The 18,399-nt window shown below is 36.0% G+C and overlaps 1 protein-coding gene and 1 long non-coding RNA gene across 11 annotated transcripts in view; one reads left to right on the plus strand and one right to left on the minus strand.

The window, feature by feature from the left end:
* The window catches only part of TTLL7 (tubulin tyrosine ligase like 7), a 157,059-nt gene that overhangs the window by 97,800 nt on the left and 40,860 nt on the right, over positions 1-18,399 (plus strand). For all 10 annotated transcript variants that reach the window (XR_014249243.1, XR_014249244.1, XM_082408236.1 and 7 more), the window contains exons 11-15: positions 6,568-6,715; positions 6,801-6,874; positions 7,967-8,102; positions 12,116-12,202; positions 16,299-16,494. Coding sequence is in view for 8 of the 10 variants with exons in the window: in XM_082408236.1 (XP_082264362.1) it covers positions 6,568-6,715; positions 6,801-6,874; positions 7,967-8,102; positions 12,116-12,202; positions 16,299-16,494 (641 nt within the window). In the remaining 2 variants the exon portion in view is untranslated. The remainder of the gene's footprint in view (positions 1-6,567; positions 6,716-6,800; positions 6,875-7,966; positions 8,103-12,115; positions 12,203-16,298; positions 16,495-18,399) is intronic.
* LOC309604817 overlaps positions 1-18,399 on the minus strand; it is a 405,061-nt gene that overhangs the window by 79,173 nt on the left and 307,489 nt on the right. The gene's annotated exons all lie outside the window — the stretch shown is intronic.

Consider the following 18,399-nt stretch of genomic DNA (forward strand, 5'->3'; position numbering starts at 1 on the left):
TTATTTAACTTAGCATAATGTCTTCAGGGTTCATCCATGTTGTAGCATGTGTCAGAATTTCCTTCCCTTTTAAGGCCAAATAATATTCCATTGCATGTATATACCACATTTTTGTCAACTCATCCTTAAATACCTAAAATAATCCTTCAAATCTTTCCTTATTTTCTAATCTGACTGCTGCTTCCCTGGTCCAGGCTGTCATATTTTATATTTGCTAATGAACTAGCATTCCATTTGTTTTAATTTGTTTGGGCTGTTATAACAAAATACCACAGACTTAATAAGTTATAAAAAACAGATTTATTTCTCATGGTTCTATAGGCTGGTGGTCCAAGATTAGGGTGCCAGCATGGTTGAGTGAGGCCTGCTTCTGGGTCACATACTTCTTATTGTATCATCACATGGCAGAAGGGTCTAGGGAGCTCTCTGGAGTCTCTTTTGTAAGGACACTAATCCCTTTCAAGGGGGTTCCACCCTCATGGCCTAATCACCTCCCAGAGGCCGCACCTACTAATATCATCACCTTTGGGAGTTAAGATTTCAACATATGGGTTTTGTGGGGGGGGGCACAAACATTCAGACCATAGACTATCTTAACAGCTTGCTGCTTTTCTCATCCACTTCAAAGCCACTGTACATATTGCCAAGGGATAATCTTTTTTTTTTTGAATTTTATTTACTTATTTTTATACAGCAGGTTCTTATTAGTTATCAATTTTACACATATTAGTGTATATAAGTCAATCCCAATCTCCCAATTCATCCCACCCCCACCCACCCCCACTTTCCCCCCTTGGTGTCCATATGTTTGTTCTCTACATCTGTGTCTTTATTTCTGCCTTGCAAACCGGTTCATCTGTACCATTTTTCTACATTCCACATATATGTGTTAATATATGATATTTGTTTTTCTTTCTGACTTAGACAGTCTCTAGGTCCATCCACATCTCTACAGATGACCCAATTTCGTTCCTTTTTATGGCTGAGTAATATTCCATTGTATAAATGTACCACATCTTCTTTATCCATTCTTCTGTCAATGGGCATTTAGGTTGCTTCCATGACCTGGCTATTGTAAATAGTGCTGCAATGAACATTGTGGTATATGACTCTTTCTGAATTATGGGTTTCTCTGGGTATATGCCCAGTAGTGGGGTTGCTGGGTCATATGGTAATTCTATTTTTAGTTTTTTAAGGAACCTCCATACTGTTCTTCATAGTGGCTGTATCAATTTACATTCCCACCAACAGTGGAAGAGGGTTCCCTTTTCTCCACACCCTCTCCAGCATTCGTTTGTAGATTTTCTGATGATGCCCATTCTAACTGGTGTGAGGTGATACCTCATTGTAGTTTTGCAATTACATTCCTCTAATAATTAATGATGTTGAACAGCTTTTCATGTGGCTCTTGGCCATCTGTATGTGTTCTTTGGAGAGATGTCTGTTTAGGTCTTCTGCCCATTTTCTGATTGGGTTGTTTGTTTTTTTAATACTGAGCTGCATGAGCAGCTGTTTATATATTTTGGAGATTAATCCTTTGTCCGTTGATTCATTTGCAAATATTTTCTCCCATTCTGAGGGTTGTCTTTTCATCATGTTTATGGTTTCCTTTGCTGTACAAAAGCTTTTAAGTTTCATTAGGTCCCATTTGTTTATTTTTGGTTTCATTTCCATTTCTTTAGGAGGTGGGTCAAAAAGGATCTTGCTTTGATTTATGTCATAGAGTGTTCTGCCTATGTTTTCCTCTAAGAGTTTTATAGTGTCTGGTCTTACATTTAGGTCTTTAATCCATTTTGAGTTTATTTTTGTGTATGGTGTTAGGGAGTGTTCTAATTTCATCCTTTTACGTGTAGCTGTCCAGTTTTCCCAGCATGATTTATTAAAGAGACTGTCTTTTCTCCATTGTATATCCTTGCCTCCTTTGTCATAGATTAGTTGACCATAGGTGCATGGGTTTATCTCTGGGCTTTCTATCCTGTTCCATTGATCTATATTTCTGTTTTTGTGTCAGTACCATATTGTCTTGATTAGTGTAGTTTTGTAGTATAGTCTGAAGTCAGGGAGTCTGATTCCTCCAGCTCTGTTTTTTTCCCTCAAGATTGGTTTGGCTCTTCATGGTCTGTTGCATCTCCATACAAATTTAAAAAATTTTTTGTTCTAGTTCTGTAAAAAATGCCATGGGTAATTTGATAGGGATTGCATTGAATCTGTAGAATCCTTTGGGTAGCATAGTCAGTTTCACAATAATGATTCTTCCAATCCAAGAATATGACCTTTATAATGTTGAGGTAGTTTCCCTCTATGCCCACTTTCTGGAGAGTTTTTATCATAAATGGGTGTTGAATTTTGTCAAAAGCTTTTTCTGCATCTATTGAGATTATCATATGGTTTTTCTTCTTCAGTTTGTTAATATGGTGTATCACATTGATTGATTTGCGTATATTGAAGAATCCTTGCATCCCTGGGATAAATCCCACTTGCTTATGGTGTATGATCCTTTTAATGTGTTGTTGGAGTCTGTTTGCTAGTATTTTGTTGAGGATTTTTGCATCTATATTCATCAGTGATATTGGTCTGTAATTTTCTTTTTTTGTAGTATCTTTGTCTGGTTTTGGTAACAGGGTGATGGTGGCCTCATAGAATGAGTTTGGGAGTGTTCCTTCCTCTGCCATTTTTTGCAAGAGTTTGATAAGGATGGGTGTTAGCTTTTCTCTAAATGTTTGATAGAATTCACCTGTGAAGCCATCTGGTCCTGGACTTTTGTTTGTTGGAAGATTTTTAATCACAGTTTCAATTTCAGTGCTTGTGATTGGTCTGTTCATATTTTCTATTTCTTCCTGGTTCATTCTTGGAAGGTTGTGCTTTTGTAAGAATTTATCCATTTCTTCAGGTTGTCCATTTTATTTGTGAAGAGTTGCTTGTAGTAGTCTCTTATGATGCTTTGTAGTTCCGTGGTGTCTGTTGTAACTTCTCTTTTTTCATTTCTAATCTTATTGGTTTGAGTCCTCTCCCTCTTTTTCTTGATAAGTCTGGCTAAAGGTTTATCAATTTGTTTATCTTCTCAAAGAACCAGCATTTAGTTTTATTGATCTTTGCTATTGTTTTCTTTGTTTCTATTTCATTGTTTTCTGCTCTGATCTTTATGATTTCTTTCCTTCTACTAATTTTGGGTTTTATTTGTTCTTCTTTCTCTCGTTAGGTGTAAGGTTAGATTGTTTACTTGAGATTTTTCTTGTTTCCTGAGGTAGGATTGCATTGCTATAAACTTCCCTCTTAGGAGTGCTTTTCCTGCATCCCATAGGTTTGGGTCATCGTGTTTTCGTTGTCATTTGTCTCTAGGCATTTTTTGATTTCCTCTTTGATTTCTTCAGTGATCTCTTGGTTATTTAGTAACATACAGTGTAGCCTCCATGTGTTTGTGTTTTTTACATTTTTTCCCCCTGTAATTTATTTCTAATCTCATAGCGTTGTGGTCGGAAAAGATGCTTGATATGATACTCAATTTTATTAAATTTAACGAGGCTTGATTTGTGACCCAAGATGTGATCTATCCTGGAGAATGTTCCGTGTGCACTTGGGAAGAAACTGTAATCTGCTGTTTTTGGATGGAATGTCCTATAAATATCAATTAAATCTATCTGGTCTATTGTGTCATTTAAAGCTTGTGTTTCCTTATTAATTTTCTGTCTGGATGATCTGTTCATTGGTGTAAGTGAGGTGTTCAAGTCCCCCACTATTATTGTGTTACTGTCGATTTCCTCTTTTACAGCTGTTAGCAGTTGCCTTATGTATTGAGGTGCTCCTATGTTGGGTGCATATATATTTATAATTCTTATATCTTCTTCTTGGATTGAACCCTTGATCATTATGTAGTGTCCTTCCTTGTCTCTTGTAACATTCTTTATTTTAAAGTTTATTTTATCTGATATGAATATTGCTACTCCAGCTCTCTTTTCATTTCCATTTGCATGGAATATCTTTTTCCATCCCCTCACTTGCAGTCTGTATGTGTCCCTAGGTCTGAAGTGGGTCTCTTGTAGACAGCATATATATGGGTCTTGTTTTTGTATCCATTCAGTAAGCCTGTGTCTTTTGGTTGGAGCATTTAATCCATTCATGTTTAAGGTAATTATCGATATGTATGTTCCTATGACCATTTTCTTCATTGTTTTGGGTTTGTTTTTGTAGGTCCTTCTCTTCTCTTGAGTTTCCCACTTAGAGAAGTTCCTTTAGCATTTGTTGTAGAGCTGTTTTGGTGGTGCTGAATTCTCTTAGCTTTTGCTTGTCTGTAAAGCATTTGATTTCTCCATCAAATCTGAATGAGATCCTTGCTGGGTAGAGTAATCTTGGTTTTAGGTTCTTCCCTTTCATCACTTTAAATATATCATGCCACTCCCTTCTGGCTTGTAGCGTTTCTGCTGAGAAATCAGCTCTTAACCTTATGGGAGTTCCCTTCTATGCTATTTGTCATTTTTCCCTTGTTACTTTTAATAAATTTTCTTTGTCTTTAATTTTTGTCAGTTTGCTTACTCTGTGTCTCAGTGTGTTTCTCCTTGGGGTTATCCTGCCTGGGATTCTCTGCACTTCCTGGACTTGGGTGGCTATTTCCTTTCCCATGTTAGGAAGTTTTCGACTATAATGTCTTCCAGTATTTTCTTGGATCCTTTCTCTCTCTCTTTTCCTTCTGGGACCCGTATAATGCGAATATTGGTGCTTTTAATGTTGTCCCAGAGGTCTCTTAGGCTGTCTTCATTTCTTTTCATTCTTTTTTCTTTATTCTGTTCCACAGAAGCGCATTCCACCATTCTGTCTTCCAGGTCACTTATCCGTTCTTCTGCCTCAGTTATTCTGCTACTGAGTCCTTCTAGTGTATTTTTCATTTCAGTTATTGTATTGTTCATCTCTGTTTGTTTCTTCTTTAATTCTTCTAGGTGTTTGTTCTTTACTTCTTCTAGGTCTTTTTTGAACCTTTCTTGCATCTTCTCAATCTTTGCCTCCATTCTTTTTCCAAGGTCCTGGATCATCTTCACTATCATTATTCTGAATTCTTTTCCTGGAAGGTTGCCTATCTCCACTTCATTTAGTTGTTTTTCTGGGGTTTTATCTTGTTCCTTCATCTGGTACATAGTCCTCTGCCTTTTCATCTTGTCTGTCTTTCTGTGAATGTGGTTTTCGTTCCACAGGCTGCAGGATTGTAGTTCTTCTTGCTTCTCCTGCCAAGGCATAATGTTTAAAACCTGCAAATATAATTATGCCCTTCTCCTTTTAAAACTCACTCTCTCCCCTCCCCCATTGCCTAAAGTTCAATTTGAGACTCAGTAACATAGTATTAAAGCTAGAAGGCTTTAATTAGCTGAGTTTCTTGCATTCACCCATAGCTCCAGACATACTAAATGACTTACAATTTTCTGGACATGTTTATTCGTTTTCTCAAATTATTCCTTCTATCCTGTTCACTTGTTGAACTCCTGCCACTCAAACCTTAATGTTGTTATGAAAGATAATAGATCAGTTTCCTAACACCCTTGCAAGTTCAAGTTGTGAGGTGGTACATACTTGAGGCAAAAGAACACTCTCTATTATCTAGGGCCTTGGCCCAGTATTCTCAGTGCAATCCCTTATTGAATAGAATGGGACCACCTGTAAACTTAAGTGTGTGTTTTACCTCTGCACACTAGAAGCTGGCCAGTTGGCCTTCTTGTACCCTTTCCTTTGGTTTACACCTTCATCTGGGCCCTACCAGGCTAATGACATTGCAAGGCATGGAAATATAAGCTCAAGAATAAGAACTCTATTTTTTCCTATGGCTGAGGGCAAAATTGGCTTTGCCTTTCCTTTTTTCTCTAGAGTCCACCCTGTTCCTGCTAGATCTTTAAGATTGGTATATAAGAGTGTAAGTTGGAGGGAGAGAGGAGAGGAGACCTCAGGCTTATCTGATTGTACCAGCTACATGGGAGAGAAGAGAGAGAAAACAAGTTCAGAGGAAAGCAATCTCACAACAGGAATTTTCCAATAAAAGCCAGACCGCTATGAGTAAATTTGCATTGTTGGGCAAAAACGAGAAGGACTATGCAGATGCTTTCAATGAAGCAATGATTGTTCGGCTGAGATTTCAATCTGAATTGAAAATGTGCTGAAGAGTGGTCAGTATAAATGAGAATGCTTAAACATAAAGGGCACTGGTTGAAGGAAGGGAAAGGAAACAACATTTATTAAGGACCTATTAATGTTACCCCAAGTTAATCTCTATAAGAACTCTAGGAGGGAAATGATACTGTTAGCATTTAATGGATGGGAAAACAGACCCAGCAGTTAATTGACCTAAGGTTGTATTGATAGTAAGTTGCTATACTGTCTCCATTTTATCTTGTTACCTTCAGAACTTCTATTTACTGTATGGGGATCCATATTTGATGAATGACTAGGTGAATATAACGTATGTGAATATATAAATTTAATAAACACTGATTCTTATCCCCACTGGCTCCCCTCTTCTGCTGATTCTCACAGGGATAAGGTTAGAGCTTATTTGAATTCTTGAATATGGTCTTGTGTTCTATATTTTAGGACCAGTGATAAAAGGAGAAACTTGGCTAAACAAAAAGCTGAGGCTCAAAGGAGGCTTTATGGTCAAAACTCAATCAAAAGGCTTTTACCAGGTTCCTCAGACTCAGAACAGCAGAGACATCAGTTGGAGAAGCGGAAAGAAGAGTTGGTATGGAAAATTTAACAATGTACCTGCAATTTGAATTGCATAATTCATTTTTCAGGTTTTATTTGTAAAATCTCTTCATTTCTAGAAGGAGAGACTCGCTCAGGTACGGAAGCAGATCTCGAAAGAAGAACATGAAAATCGACACATGGGGAATTACAGGTAACTGTGCTTTTGTTTTTTAATAGATTGAAGAAGTGAAGTGTCAAAACAGAAGTGTCTGCATTTTTTAACTTTTAGGCTTATTTTAAGCACTGTTTATTTCATTCTGAGAAAGTGCTTTTTGTTTAATTTATTTCCAGAAAGAAAAGATAGTTAGCAAGTAGATGGTTCAGATTTGGGGAGAGCTCCTGGGGTGCCTGTGTGAAGTCTTTTCAGGCTGATGTTATCGTGTGACCTTATTTAATTATAATGCACTATTTTGAAAAAGTCAGGTTTCAGGTCTCTTAGTATTCTTTCTGTCAGTTCAGAGTGGTTGCTGTACTATGTTTTAAGTTCAAATATATCAGGAACCAGGCAAATAATGAAAATGTTTGGAGGAGGCAGGTGTGAGACAATAGAAAGGGGTTTGGACTGTACAGAACTGTACCTCCTCCACAGTATCACCTTTGACAGGAGAAAAGGGGACCCCCTAAGCTCTTTGTGTTCTTGGAAAGACAGCCCCTCCTCCCAAGCTTTGACATTGACCCAGCAGAATTAGGAGGATTTGATGTCATAGAGCTTCCCGCACTCCTGGTAAGATGTTCTTTCCGGCCTTAACACTATCAACAGTGATGATGAGAACACATTCCTCTCACCCTACGTCTACCTAATTCTCTCCACCAGAGAGACAAATTCCACCACGCCTCAAAAGATCATTAGGATTAATCCCTACATTCTTGTATACATCAATAATCACACTGAGTCTAAAACTTCTCAAATTATCCCTCATCACCTAAATTCTCTCCAGTAAAGTTCTATATTTCTCAATATGCCCAATTGCAATTCTTCTTCAGCCACCTGCCCTTGACCAAACCTTTATACTGTGCCTTCTGGAACTGCATTGTTTAATGACAATTCTCTAGATAAACTTCAGTTTGTATTGGTAACAAACGAAAATTTATGGATTTCTTGTAACTATATTCATCTTTATTTCTAGCACCTAGTAAAGTGACTGACAGAGTAGATGGTCAAGAATTATCTATGTAGTTGACCTTAACTCTTGTGCTATGGTAGCTTTTTTTAAACAAGCTGGTTTATCTGATTTTATTGTAGGCGAATTTATCCTCCTGAAGATAAAACACTACTTGAAAAGTATGAAAATTTGTTGGCTGTTGCCTTTCAGACCTTCCTTTCAGGAAGAGCAGCTTCATTCCAGCGAGAGCTGAATAATCCTTTGAAAAGGATGAAGGTAAAGGAATGAATGTTTATAAAGAAATAAAAGAATGAAGCCACACAATATGTCTTTATAAACAACCCATCTTAGTTCCACATATAAAAACATTTTACTTTTAAGATGCACTTTCCTTCCATTTTAACAGTTGGTAATGTTTCATAACCAACCAAATGATTTCATAAATAAGTTGTCTTTTAACAAGACAAGTTAAGCAGTAGAGAATGTTGATATTATGTTGTAATCTATTGTAATAAATGTTTTATTACAGTTATGTATACATAACTGAATAAAAAAATAGATTGAAATAACCTAGTGGTTTGTGATGTTCTCATTGTTTGAGAATGAGATATAATTATGAGTTACATAGTTAACAATATAGTTAACTATGTAACTATATTGTTATATAGTTAGATTGTAACTAAAGTTATACAATAATTTTTTCCTGATACTGCATAGACCTGGCATATGAGAAGTAATTGAAACACACACACAAGGTAATCTATTTGCCTTACTAAAAGGTCTGTTAGTTATCTTTTGCAGTATAATAAGCCATTGCGTTTATTTGCTCATTATTCCGCAGTCTTGGCTGGGCTCAGTTGAGTGGTTCTTCTGCTGAGCTAGCTTGGTGTGAATCACATATTTGCATTTATCAACTCAACTGGGGATGGAAATCCAAGAAGGCTTCACTCCTGTGTCTGGTGCATCAGATGAGATAGCTGGAACATCTGGGGAGCAGGCTGGGTGTCTCTTTCTCTCTACATGACCATGTAAGGAGGGTAACTGGATCTCTTAATACGATAGCTCAGGGTTCCGAAATGGAGCATTTCAAGAGGACAAGCCCAGAGTGCAGGAACTAATCAAGCCTCTGCTAGCATCATGCTTGCTAATGTTCCATTGGACAAATAAGTTTTTATTTGTTGTCTAAACAGTCAGTGGTCTTTAATAGTTTTCTAAGTATTCATATTTACTCACATACTTACCCTTTCTTGTGTTCTTCATTCCATCACACAGACCTATTAAAATTGTTTATATTTTATATTACTGGAAATCTCCCTAGAGTGATACCTCCAGTATCTTGGGTACCCTGTTATATTGAGTGATTCAAAAATCATGATAAAGTTTATTATAGATAGATTTTGCTATGATCTTTTCACTAAAATTCTGCAACAGGAGGATATAAAGCCATTTTCAAGCTGGCTAGGCCTAAGGGACAGAAGCAGAAGGAATATTGTATACCCCAATGCTCTTTTCCTTTAAATTTCCCTCTTTTGACATATGCAAGTATTTCCACCATTAGAATTATATTCTGTGGTCTTTTTGTTTTTCCTGACCCCAGACAGTGAGAGACCTTTGTTCCTTTTCCTCTACCTGTTCTACAATGTCATTTCTCTCTCCTCTGGATGCAGCCTCTGTTGCATCTTCCCATCACTCTGCTCCTAGAAATCCTAAGGATTCTGGAGCCAGATAGACCTACATTCAAATTCCAGCTCCCCCACATGTTAATTTTGTAAACTTACATTAACCTATTTGATCAGTCAGATCACTAAAATAGTAGTATTAAAATTATACTTGACAGGTTGTGAAAATAAAATTGAGGTTAATTAAAATAGTCTGTTTAAAGTACGTTAGCACATAATAAATAGGCTTCAAGTCTCAATTTGATTCTTCAAAATCTAGTATAAATGTCACCACTTTGCCTGCCCCATTCCATTGATCTGGGAGCCTCTTCTTATATAACACTCACACAGTCTTCATTACTGTTGTTTTATAATGAGTCTCAAAACTAGGTAGTGTGAGTCCTCAAATTTATTCTTTTTAAAACTCTTTTGGCTTTTCTAGGTCCTTTTATGCTTTCATACAAATTTTAGAATCAGTTTGATTCTAAATTTTGATTAATTTTTTAATTACAAAAAAAGGCTGCTGGGATTTTAATTTGGACTGAGGAATCTACAAAACAACTTCTGGGGAATTAACAATACTGAGTCTTCCGGTCCATTAATATGGCATATCTCTCCATCTACTTGGATCTTTAATAACTCTGCTATGTTGGTAGTTTTCAGTTTATAGTTTTTGCACATCTTTCATTAAATTTATTTTTAAGTATTTGATGTTTTTGCTGCTGTTGTTGGTAATATTGTTTGTAAATTTTTTTATTTTTAATTTGTTGCCAGGATATAAACACCTGATTATTTTTGTATATTACCCTTATATCTATAATTTTTATATATTGTATTTTTACTAACTGCATTTCAAATTATTTTTTGATTTTTATTTTGGTTACTTAGAAGTTTGTTGCTTAATTTCCATACATTTAAAAAGTTCTAGTTTTATTTTTGGTAAAGTTTCTAGTTTAGTTCATTGGTGTTAGAAAACATATTCTGATTTCAGTCTTGTAAAATAAATTGAGACTTGCTTTAACTCAATATGGTACTTATATTAGTGAATGTCCAAGTCTACTTGAAAATAATGTGTACACTACAGGCGATGGTTATAGAGTTTTATTTATTTATTTAATTTCTTTTTAAATATTTAATTAATTAATTAATTAATTATTTTGGCTGCGGCGGGCCTTAGTTGCAGCACGTGGGTCTTCATTGAGGCATGCGGGATCTTTCGTTGCAGCGGGAGCTCTTTGTTGCAGCGCGTGAGCTTCTCTTTAGTTCTGGTTTTCCATCCATGCTTCTATCCTCCTATTCTACTACATACTCACCTAAAATTGCTATTGGAAAGACCCAGTAGGCAAAGAGAACCAGCTCTGTGGGGCTCTTCTAGATGTCTCAGTAGCCCACGTGACCTTTGAAAACTCCATTGGATTCTCTTTACCCCCACAGAATCTCTCTATTATAGACATAATCTCTGCTCATATGTGTCCAGACCTGACAAATGAATGTAAAGTAGAAAGTGGCCACTTATCTCTGCTCACCTAGGGAGAACTTTTCCCTCTCTGGTATAATTCCTTTTACACTACTTTTATCCACAGCTTTCTAATGTCTTAAAAAATATGATTATTTAATCATCTTTTTTTAGCTCTTAGGATGAAAATGCTGTCTATATGACCTTCTTTCTCCTAAACAGAAGCAAAACTCCTTACTTTTCAACTGTCTTGTGCTGCTGTCTTTGGAATCCTTTGTAGGATTATTGATTAATCAAACTTTATATTAAGAGTCTTTTGATATTTTAATAGCTAAATCTTAGATTGGGATGAAGAGTAACCTATTTTACCGATTTCCACTGCATAGTGAGATTTCTAGTTTCTCTGAAACCCTTGTTTTAAAAAAAGAAACACAGATATAAATCATAAATATATAAATGAAGATGTGATATTTTTATAGGTTGAATAAATAACTCAATGAAAGCAGTTAACTCTACCTCGTTTAGTAAAGCTGTTGTACTCCTATTGCTCTGGTTTGCTCAACATCTACTTGGGTGTATGCTTTTATAACTTTATAAGTGACTCTAGAAGAGCATGAGAAAAGGTGTTAGGCCTAGAGAGTGAAAACCTTTCATAAAGATCTAAAGATACTTGTGTGCAATAGTTAAAAATTTTAAAGTTTTATTAAATTGTGCCTATTACCTAAATACTAACATTAGATTGTTCTAAATGAAACTATTAGGCCAATCATCAGTGTTCTGTCTGCAGTTGTAATATTATTTTGCACTAATTGATACAGCAATGATTGATGAAATTGCGGTCTGGAAAAATTAGAGTGAACTTTTAGAAATTTTAAAGTGTCCAATAGGCTAATTTATTGAAGTATTGTATTCTAAGATTTTAATAGTATACTAGAACATAAGGATATATTTGTTTATGGTAATCAATACATAATAGATTTCAGCTAAGTATTATTTTTATTGCCAGGTTTTAGTGAGAGTTTCTTTAAGAGGGTTTGCCATGAACTTTTATTTCTCATTTGATCTGAGCAATCTTTGTTAAATACTGTTCGGAATCCTTGTACACAAGGTTAATAATCTTTTAATTAATTCTGGAGTCCATTAGTGATCACGATTTTAATTAAATATTTTTTAAGGAGGAAGATATTTTGGATCTTCTGGAACAATGTGAAATTGATGACGAAAAGTTGATGGGCAAAACTGCCAAGTCTCGAGGACCAAAGGTGCAGTACCTTTATCTTCCTTAATATCAGAGTAGACTCTACTAAGGACAGTTGATTTTCCCTTCGTATTTCTCACTGTAAGAATGACTGATGCCACTTTCAAGGAACTCTGTGGACTATGTTTCCAGTAAAGATAGAATTGGGAAGATCATGTTTTCTTATACTCAGGAGAAGTTTGTTTTGTTTTGATAGTTTTCCTCATTTTCTAACTCTTTCCCTCATCTAGTGAAAGCCTTGTGAGTCAGGGCCAAGTAGAACCTAGAACTGGTACCCTCATTCTTTACTCAGTATTATGTTTTCCTATCTCCAAACATATGATTATCAGAGAAGAGTAGCATTATAGATCAGGCAAATCATGACTCCAGAGATCCTAATGGGGAGCCCCATCTTTTGATGGCAGGGCAATATTGAAATTTTGTAAGGAAAAATAGTTACAGTTTCTAGGAAGACATAGAAAGCTGTCATGCTGGCAAAAATAGGCAGGTGTTTGCTTTACCTTCATCTGCTCTGTGGTGATGACATCCACATGTTCTTTTGTTATATGTCAAAGTCCTTGCTAGTAGAGTAGGAAAGAGTTGAATTTGTAAAGTCTTGGAAAGTTTTTTCATTCTGCTTTTTTTCACTTTACATTTCAGCAATACTGAACTATTACTATGTCCTCACATACATCATGCTCTGTCATGCTTTCATGCTTTTTCTATACGCCTGGAGTGCTTGCCTATTAAAATAATAATTGATTCATTGCTTGATTGATTAGAGACCCCCCTCCTAATCCAGCTGAACCATTGCTGCTTTTGTGAAATCTTCCCTCATTCTCCTAGTTGGACATAGATCTTCTGTCCCCTCCTTCTATTGCTGTACCACAAATGACACTTTTATAGAGCAGCTGTGACAAATAATTGTTTGCATGCTTGCCTTAGTATGAGCTTGTAAGTTCCTTGAGGATAGGAGGTGTATTTCATCTTTACATCTCTAGCACCTAGCACAGCATCTGGCACTTAGTAGGTTCTCAAAACCATTAGTTAAATTTGTTGAATGTGTCCACAAGGACCTCACTGACTAGTGGAAGGGCAGATACGTGAACCAAAAACCAGGGTATATTGTGGCAAGTACTGTAATTAAGGGAGTGGGAAGTGCTACAGCAACATAGAGAAGAAAGGGATTGGTAGATTATGGATGGCTTCATAAAGGCAGTGCCATTTGAATTGAACATTAAAGGCAAAGACATGGAGGTATGATGCTGCCTAGGGTGTTGGAGAAATGACAAGGAATTTGGTATGACTCAGGTGGAAGGTTCTTGGAGAATAAATTGGTGCAAGATGAACCTGGTAAAAGATACATATCTGATGAAGACCAGAGACCTTGAATGTCAGGCACTGTTCTTCTGAATTATGTATTCTATATCAAAGAACTGTAGAAGATGTTGTTGATAATTCCTTTGGAACAAATATTTTTTTAGAGTATCTGTAAAAGTGAATACCTTCATGAGTTATTGCTTCATTTTGGAAAACATTGGAAAGTCTCTAAACTTTGTATATTGATTATTTAGCAATTTGGCAAACCAGATGTGAGGCAACCTGTGGGCACAATATTCATGGCAGATTGGCAAATGCAAAGGCTCTAAGTCAGTCTTCTACTGTCTTATATTTTCCTTTGCTTCATCAAATAAGGCTTATCATCCAAATAAAAATATAACCTCCTAGAGGGCAGAACTCACACTGTGTATTTTTCAACCCCTCTTATTCCAGGCAAATAGTAGGAACTAACAATGTATTCGTTGAAATGAAATGAATTGGTTAGTTCCTATAGTTATTAACACCAGAAATATTTCGAAGTGTTGAAAACTGCATAATCAGTCTAAAGTAAAAGTATTTTTATAACTTCTAACCTTAGGTATACTGAGGGTCTGGAGTAAGCCAAACTTCAAAGCAGCCTTTCCTTTTTAGAGGGTTGTTATCATATGTCAAACACTGATTTCCAGTGTCTTAACTGGTAGAATAATTGAAGGTTATCAAGGTTAAATTAAACTTGGGAGAAATAACTTTCCCTTATTCGAGAATCTAAGAATTATTAATTAGCTATGTAAATAATATCACATAAAGTATTAGCATTGTTCTTCAGCTAGGTGCTAGGTACTTGGTATTTGTTTTATTATTCTTTGTGCCATTTATATATATTTTAATATATGAACCAGTTCATAATACAGTTGGACATAAAAATAGATGGTATGGTTTGTGTCAGAACTCAACACTGGTTTACAAATTCCATTTTGTAGTTACGGCACTGTTTGGAGTTTATGTTGCTGTGACTTCTTATTACTTATTGCTTTAACAGTGTATTGGTTAACAAATCCCAAATGCATATATGACACAAAGGTTCAACTATCCGTTTCCCTTTGTGATTCTTTATAGGATCGAGTAACTCATTATGTAGTCAAGCTCCTTAAGAAACTTTAAAGCTGTTTGCCTACTTGAAGGAAGGCACTACTAGCAAGCCTGATTGTGCCACTGTTTCTTCTGGGTATGCTAGACTTCTGAAGAAACATCCTTCCTCTAGAATTCATATTCCCTAAGACTATCAAAATGCTTGATGATTGTGTTACTGGTAAATGTTTTTATGCATATCTCTTTGAACATTGTTAGTGCTCAGTAAATATTAGACTACCAAAAGGCGAACATATTTTTAAACACAAGTTGGTACCTTAGTGTATTAAACTACTTCCCTGCTTTGGTTATTTTTCATCCTTTGCTAAGACAGTAACTTTAAGAACATTATGCTTTGGCTTACTATGTATTCCAGGCACTTCGTGAAACGCTATTTCTTTCTTTGTCTTTCATCCTACACTGTTCCATGAGAGGATATACCTTATTTCAGTGAAATCTCAGGGTAACCAAGGATTTCATTATGGTATATCCTAACATCAAAGCATTTTTGTTTGATTTAACAGAGAACAAGAAACTAGTATACAACTGCAGGAACCTTCCCCAGGAGGAATAAGAGGCATGTGGCATGTGTAATTGTCTCTTAAAATAACTAAGTTACAAAACTGTCGTGCTCTTGGTTGTGCACATTCTTTCTGAAGTGAAGATGTCCCACTTTCCTTATCTTTTATTCCTTCAGCTGGCATCATTGGAAACACATTGATTGGGAGATTCGGAGACAAGTGATTCTGATGGAGATATTGGAACATGATAGCCTGGCATTTTAAATCTTTACAGATTTACCCTTCTACATGGCACTTACCCTCTAAAAAATTTATGCCATACTGATTTTTACATTATATCCCTTTTTGAAAATGTAGTGTGGGCAATGAAAAGTAATGTTGCTCCATTATGGCCAGATCCTATGTAACAGAGGTAGGAATCCTCCAAGAAAAGCTGTGAGTTTGTGCATGGCCAATTTGGAAAAGTGGATAATTAACAAAAATTTTTATTTCTAAAAATGTCCAAAGAGAAATTAGACATGTGAGGAATACCTTGCTTCTTGTTGCATATTATCTGAGTGCATCATAGGCTCGTAGGCTCTGTTTTAAGATGTGGCCTACTTTATTGATAGTGGATTATTTTACTTATAGTGGTTTATCTGGCTGCTGCTTCCTTTTTTTATTTTACTTTTGCCTCTCTTGCCCCTCCTTCCCCTCCTCTCCTCTCTCTCTCACAAGTGCACACACACACACAAATATGCATTTGTTGAGTGATTTTGAACATTAGGGATACAACAGAGGTATACCTCTGAGTCTTGATGAGTAATGAGTAATCACTCTGCATGGAATGAAGAAAAGCTATGTTTGATTTTTATGTTTTTATCTCAAATGTTTTTTCTTTATTTTGTTATTCTTTGTGGATATTTTGGTCCTTCATTTGAATCGTGCATAAACAGCATTTTCCTCATTATGACTGAACTGTATTATTTAAGAAAGAATATTTCACAGAAACAGAACAATTAGTGGATAGCATTAGAGCAATAGTACTTTGGGGGGATTTTTCAGGCTTAAGTGAAAAGCAGCAATCATAAGTGGGAAATTAAAAATAGTAATTAATCATGTGAATGAGCCTTTTTGAATTCTAACAAAATATCACATTTCCTTCCATTTTAGCCTCTGTCTTCCATGCCCGAGAGTACCGAGATCACAAAAAGACAGAAGTACTACAGCAGTGACAGCAGCTATGGTAGTAGCAGCAGCTCAGAATCAGAGGAAAATGAAAAAGAAGAGTCCCAAAATAAAAAAACAGAAAATCAAGTTACATATAATCTTAAACAGTCCAACCACTACAGATTAATCCAACCATCCAGTAAGTTAATTTCTTCTAATTTAGTTGTTATGTGAAAAATTATGGAACTGAAATTACTGAACTCAATAAAAAGATCTTGGGCCAAATGAACCCTTGTGTGTGAGGAGACCTGGATTCTCTCCCACTTCCTTCTCCAACCAGAACTTGATTAGGTCTGGATCCCACAACCCTTTTCGGGGTCTGCAAATAGAAAACAAAAGAGTTGACTTAAGGATCTCCACAGTCCATTCTTCTATATTTCAAAGTTTTTGTTAAGTCCTAGATTTCTGCATGAATTGTATAAAATGTGCCTCATGGTTGATCTGATGAGTGCATTCTCTTTTAAGCCCAAATATTCTCTCATTGTATTCCCCACTCTGGCACTCATTTTGTTTCATATTCTCGCCTGTTTTTAAAAATGTGTGTATCTCTCTAGGCATTTGACTTGAATGTATCTGTGAGCCACACAATTGTGAAATAGTTGAAGTTTTGTTCCCTCCCATTTTCGTCACGGGTAAGCACTTCAGTCAGGGCTTCGGTGTATAGGAAGGAAGTATTCAGGAGAGGAACCAACCAGCTTCTCTGTCTCCTTCCTTTCCTGCTGCCTTTTTCCTCTTTCATCTTTTATTCCTTTTCCCATTTTCTCTCTCTTCCATTCTCCTGTCTTTCATTCCTTCTTCGATCCCAAATGTCCACTATTGTGTCTGTTATTCTTTCATCCCCAGATGTCCAGTGTGGTGCTGCTGTTGCCCAGGCTCAGTCGGATACCCCTTCCTGATGCTGCCTCCAAAGCAGGACTTTTCTTAACCTCTGTTTCTCATCTCTCTGTTTGCCTTGTCCTCCCTCATCCTAGGGCTCCACAAAGGGACCGGTCCAATCACGCTATAAACACATTTCTGAGCCTTTATTGCTCTATCTCCAGCAATGGTTTAATAGTTACCTGATAATATGTATGTTTTAAACCTGGCCTTCCAGACTTATGAGAAAATGCATAAGGAATGCAGACCTATAATAGTTGAAGATTTTTAATGGTCTTTCTTTTACTTCCAAATTATTCCATAAAGATACATGCTAAAGTTCCTGTCTTTGAGGGCTTATGTGTTTGGAGGGGAAATAATGTATTATGTTCCATTTCATTTGTTTATTTACTCCTTTAATATATGTTTATTGAGCACCTGTTCCAGAGTTTGTAAGCTGTTTTATCTATTATTTCCCTTTTTCTTAAAGACTCCTTAAGTACTTTCAGTGCATCTCTGTGTAAGTATGGCTCTGTTTCTCTTTTGGAAGCTGACATTGTTCTGCCCAGATTTTGTCAGTTTTGGAGCCCCTTTCCTACTGGCTAATGTGTGTATCCTTAGCAGCAGGGACTGACAGAGGATAAGGGTAGGGGTGAGAAAAAATTGCTAGGGCTCCTATAGCTCTGAGATTCTTCTTTCTTCTCAGACCAATAGGTTAATAAATTGAGATCAGACAAAGAGTATACTAGAAATGTTTTTAAGTATAAATTCACATTTTAAAGCTAGTCTATTTCAATTAATATCTTTTTCCTTATTGGTTGTTTTTATAGTCATTAAGAATTGCAGCAAGGGTTTCAATTTGTTTTATATTCCCTCTTTAATCTTACACTAAGGAATATTTTAGCCACAAACACTCCTTGAGTTTTCTCTACAAAGGGATGTTGATAACCGAGGACAAAAATCCAGATTATGTACAATGCTTTCTGTTGTAGATAGTTAATTTAGGCAATTTAAACTTGTTACAGTACCAAAGGATATATTTAGATTTGATATATGGTAGTCCTACGCAAAACTATATGAAGTATTTTTTTCTCAGATAATTTGTGTATGCAAGTTTCAACCATTTTTTGTTAATCTACCTAAGTATCATTGGCATGTGTAGCTATTTAGTTATTCTGTCTGAATTCTA

The sequence above is a fragment of the Balaenoptera borealis genome, assembly GCF_965194805.1.
Source record: "Balaenoptera borealis genome assembly, chromosome: 1".
Taxonomy (NCBI): domain Eukaryota; kingdom Metazoa; phylum Chordata; class Mammalia; order Artiodactyla; family Balaenopteridae; genus Balaenoptera; species Balaenoptera borealis.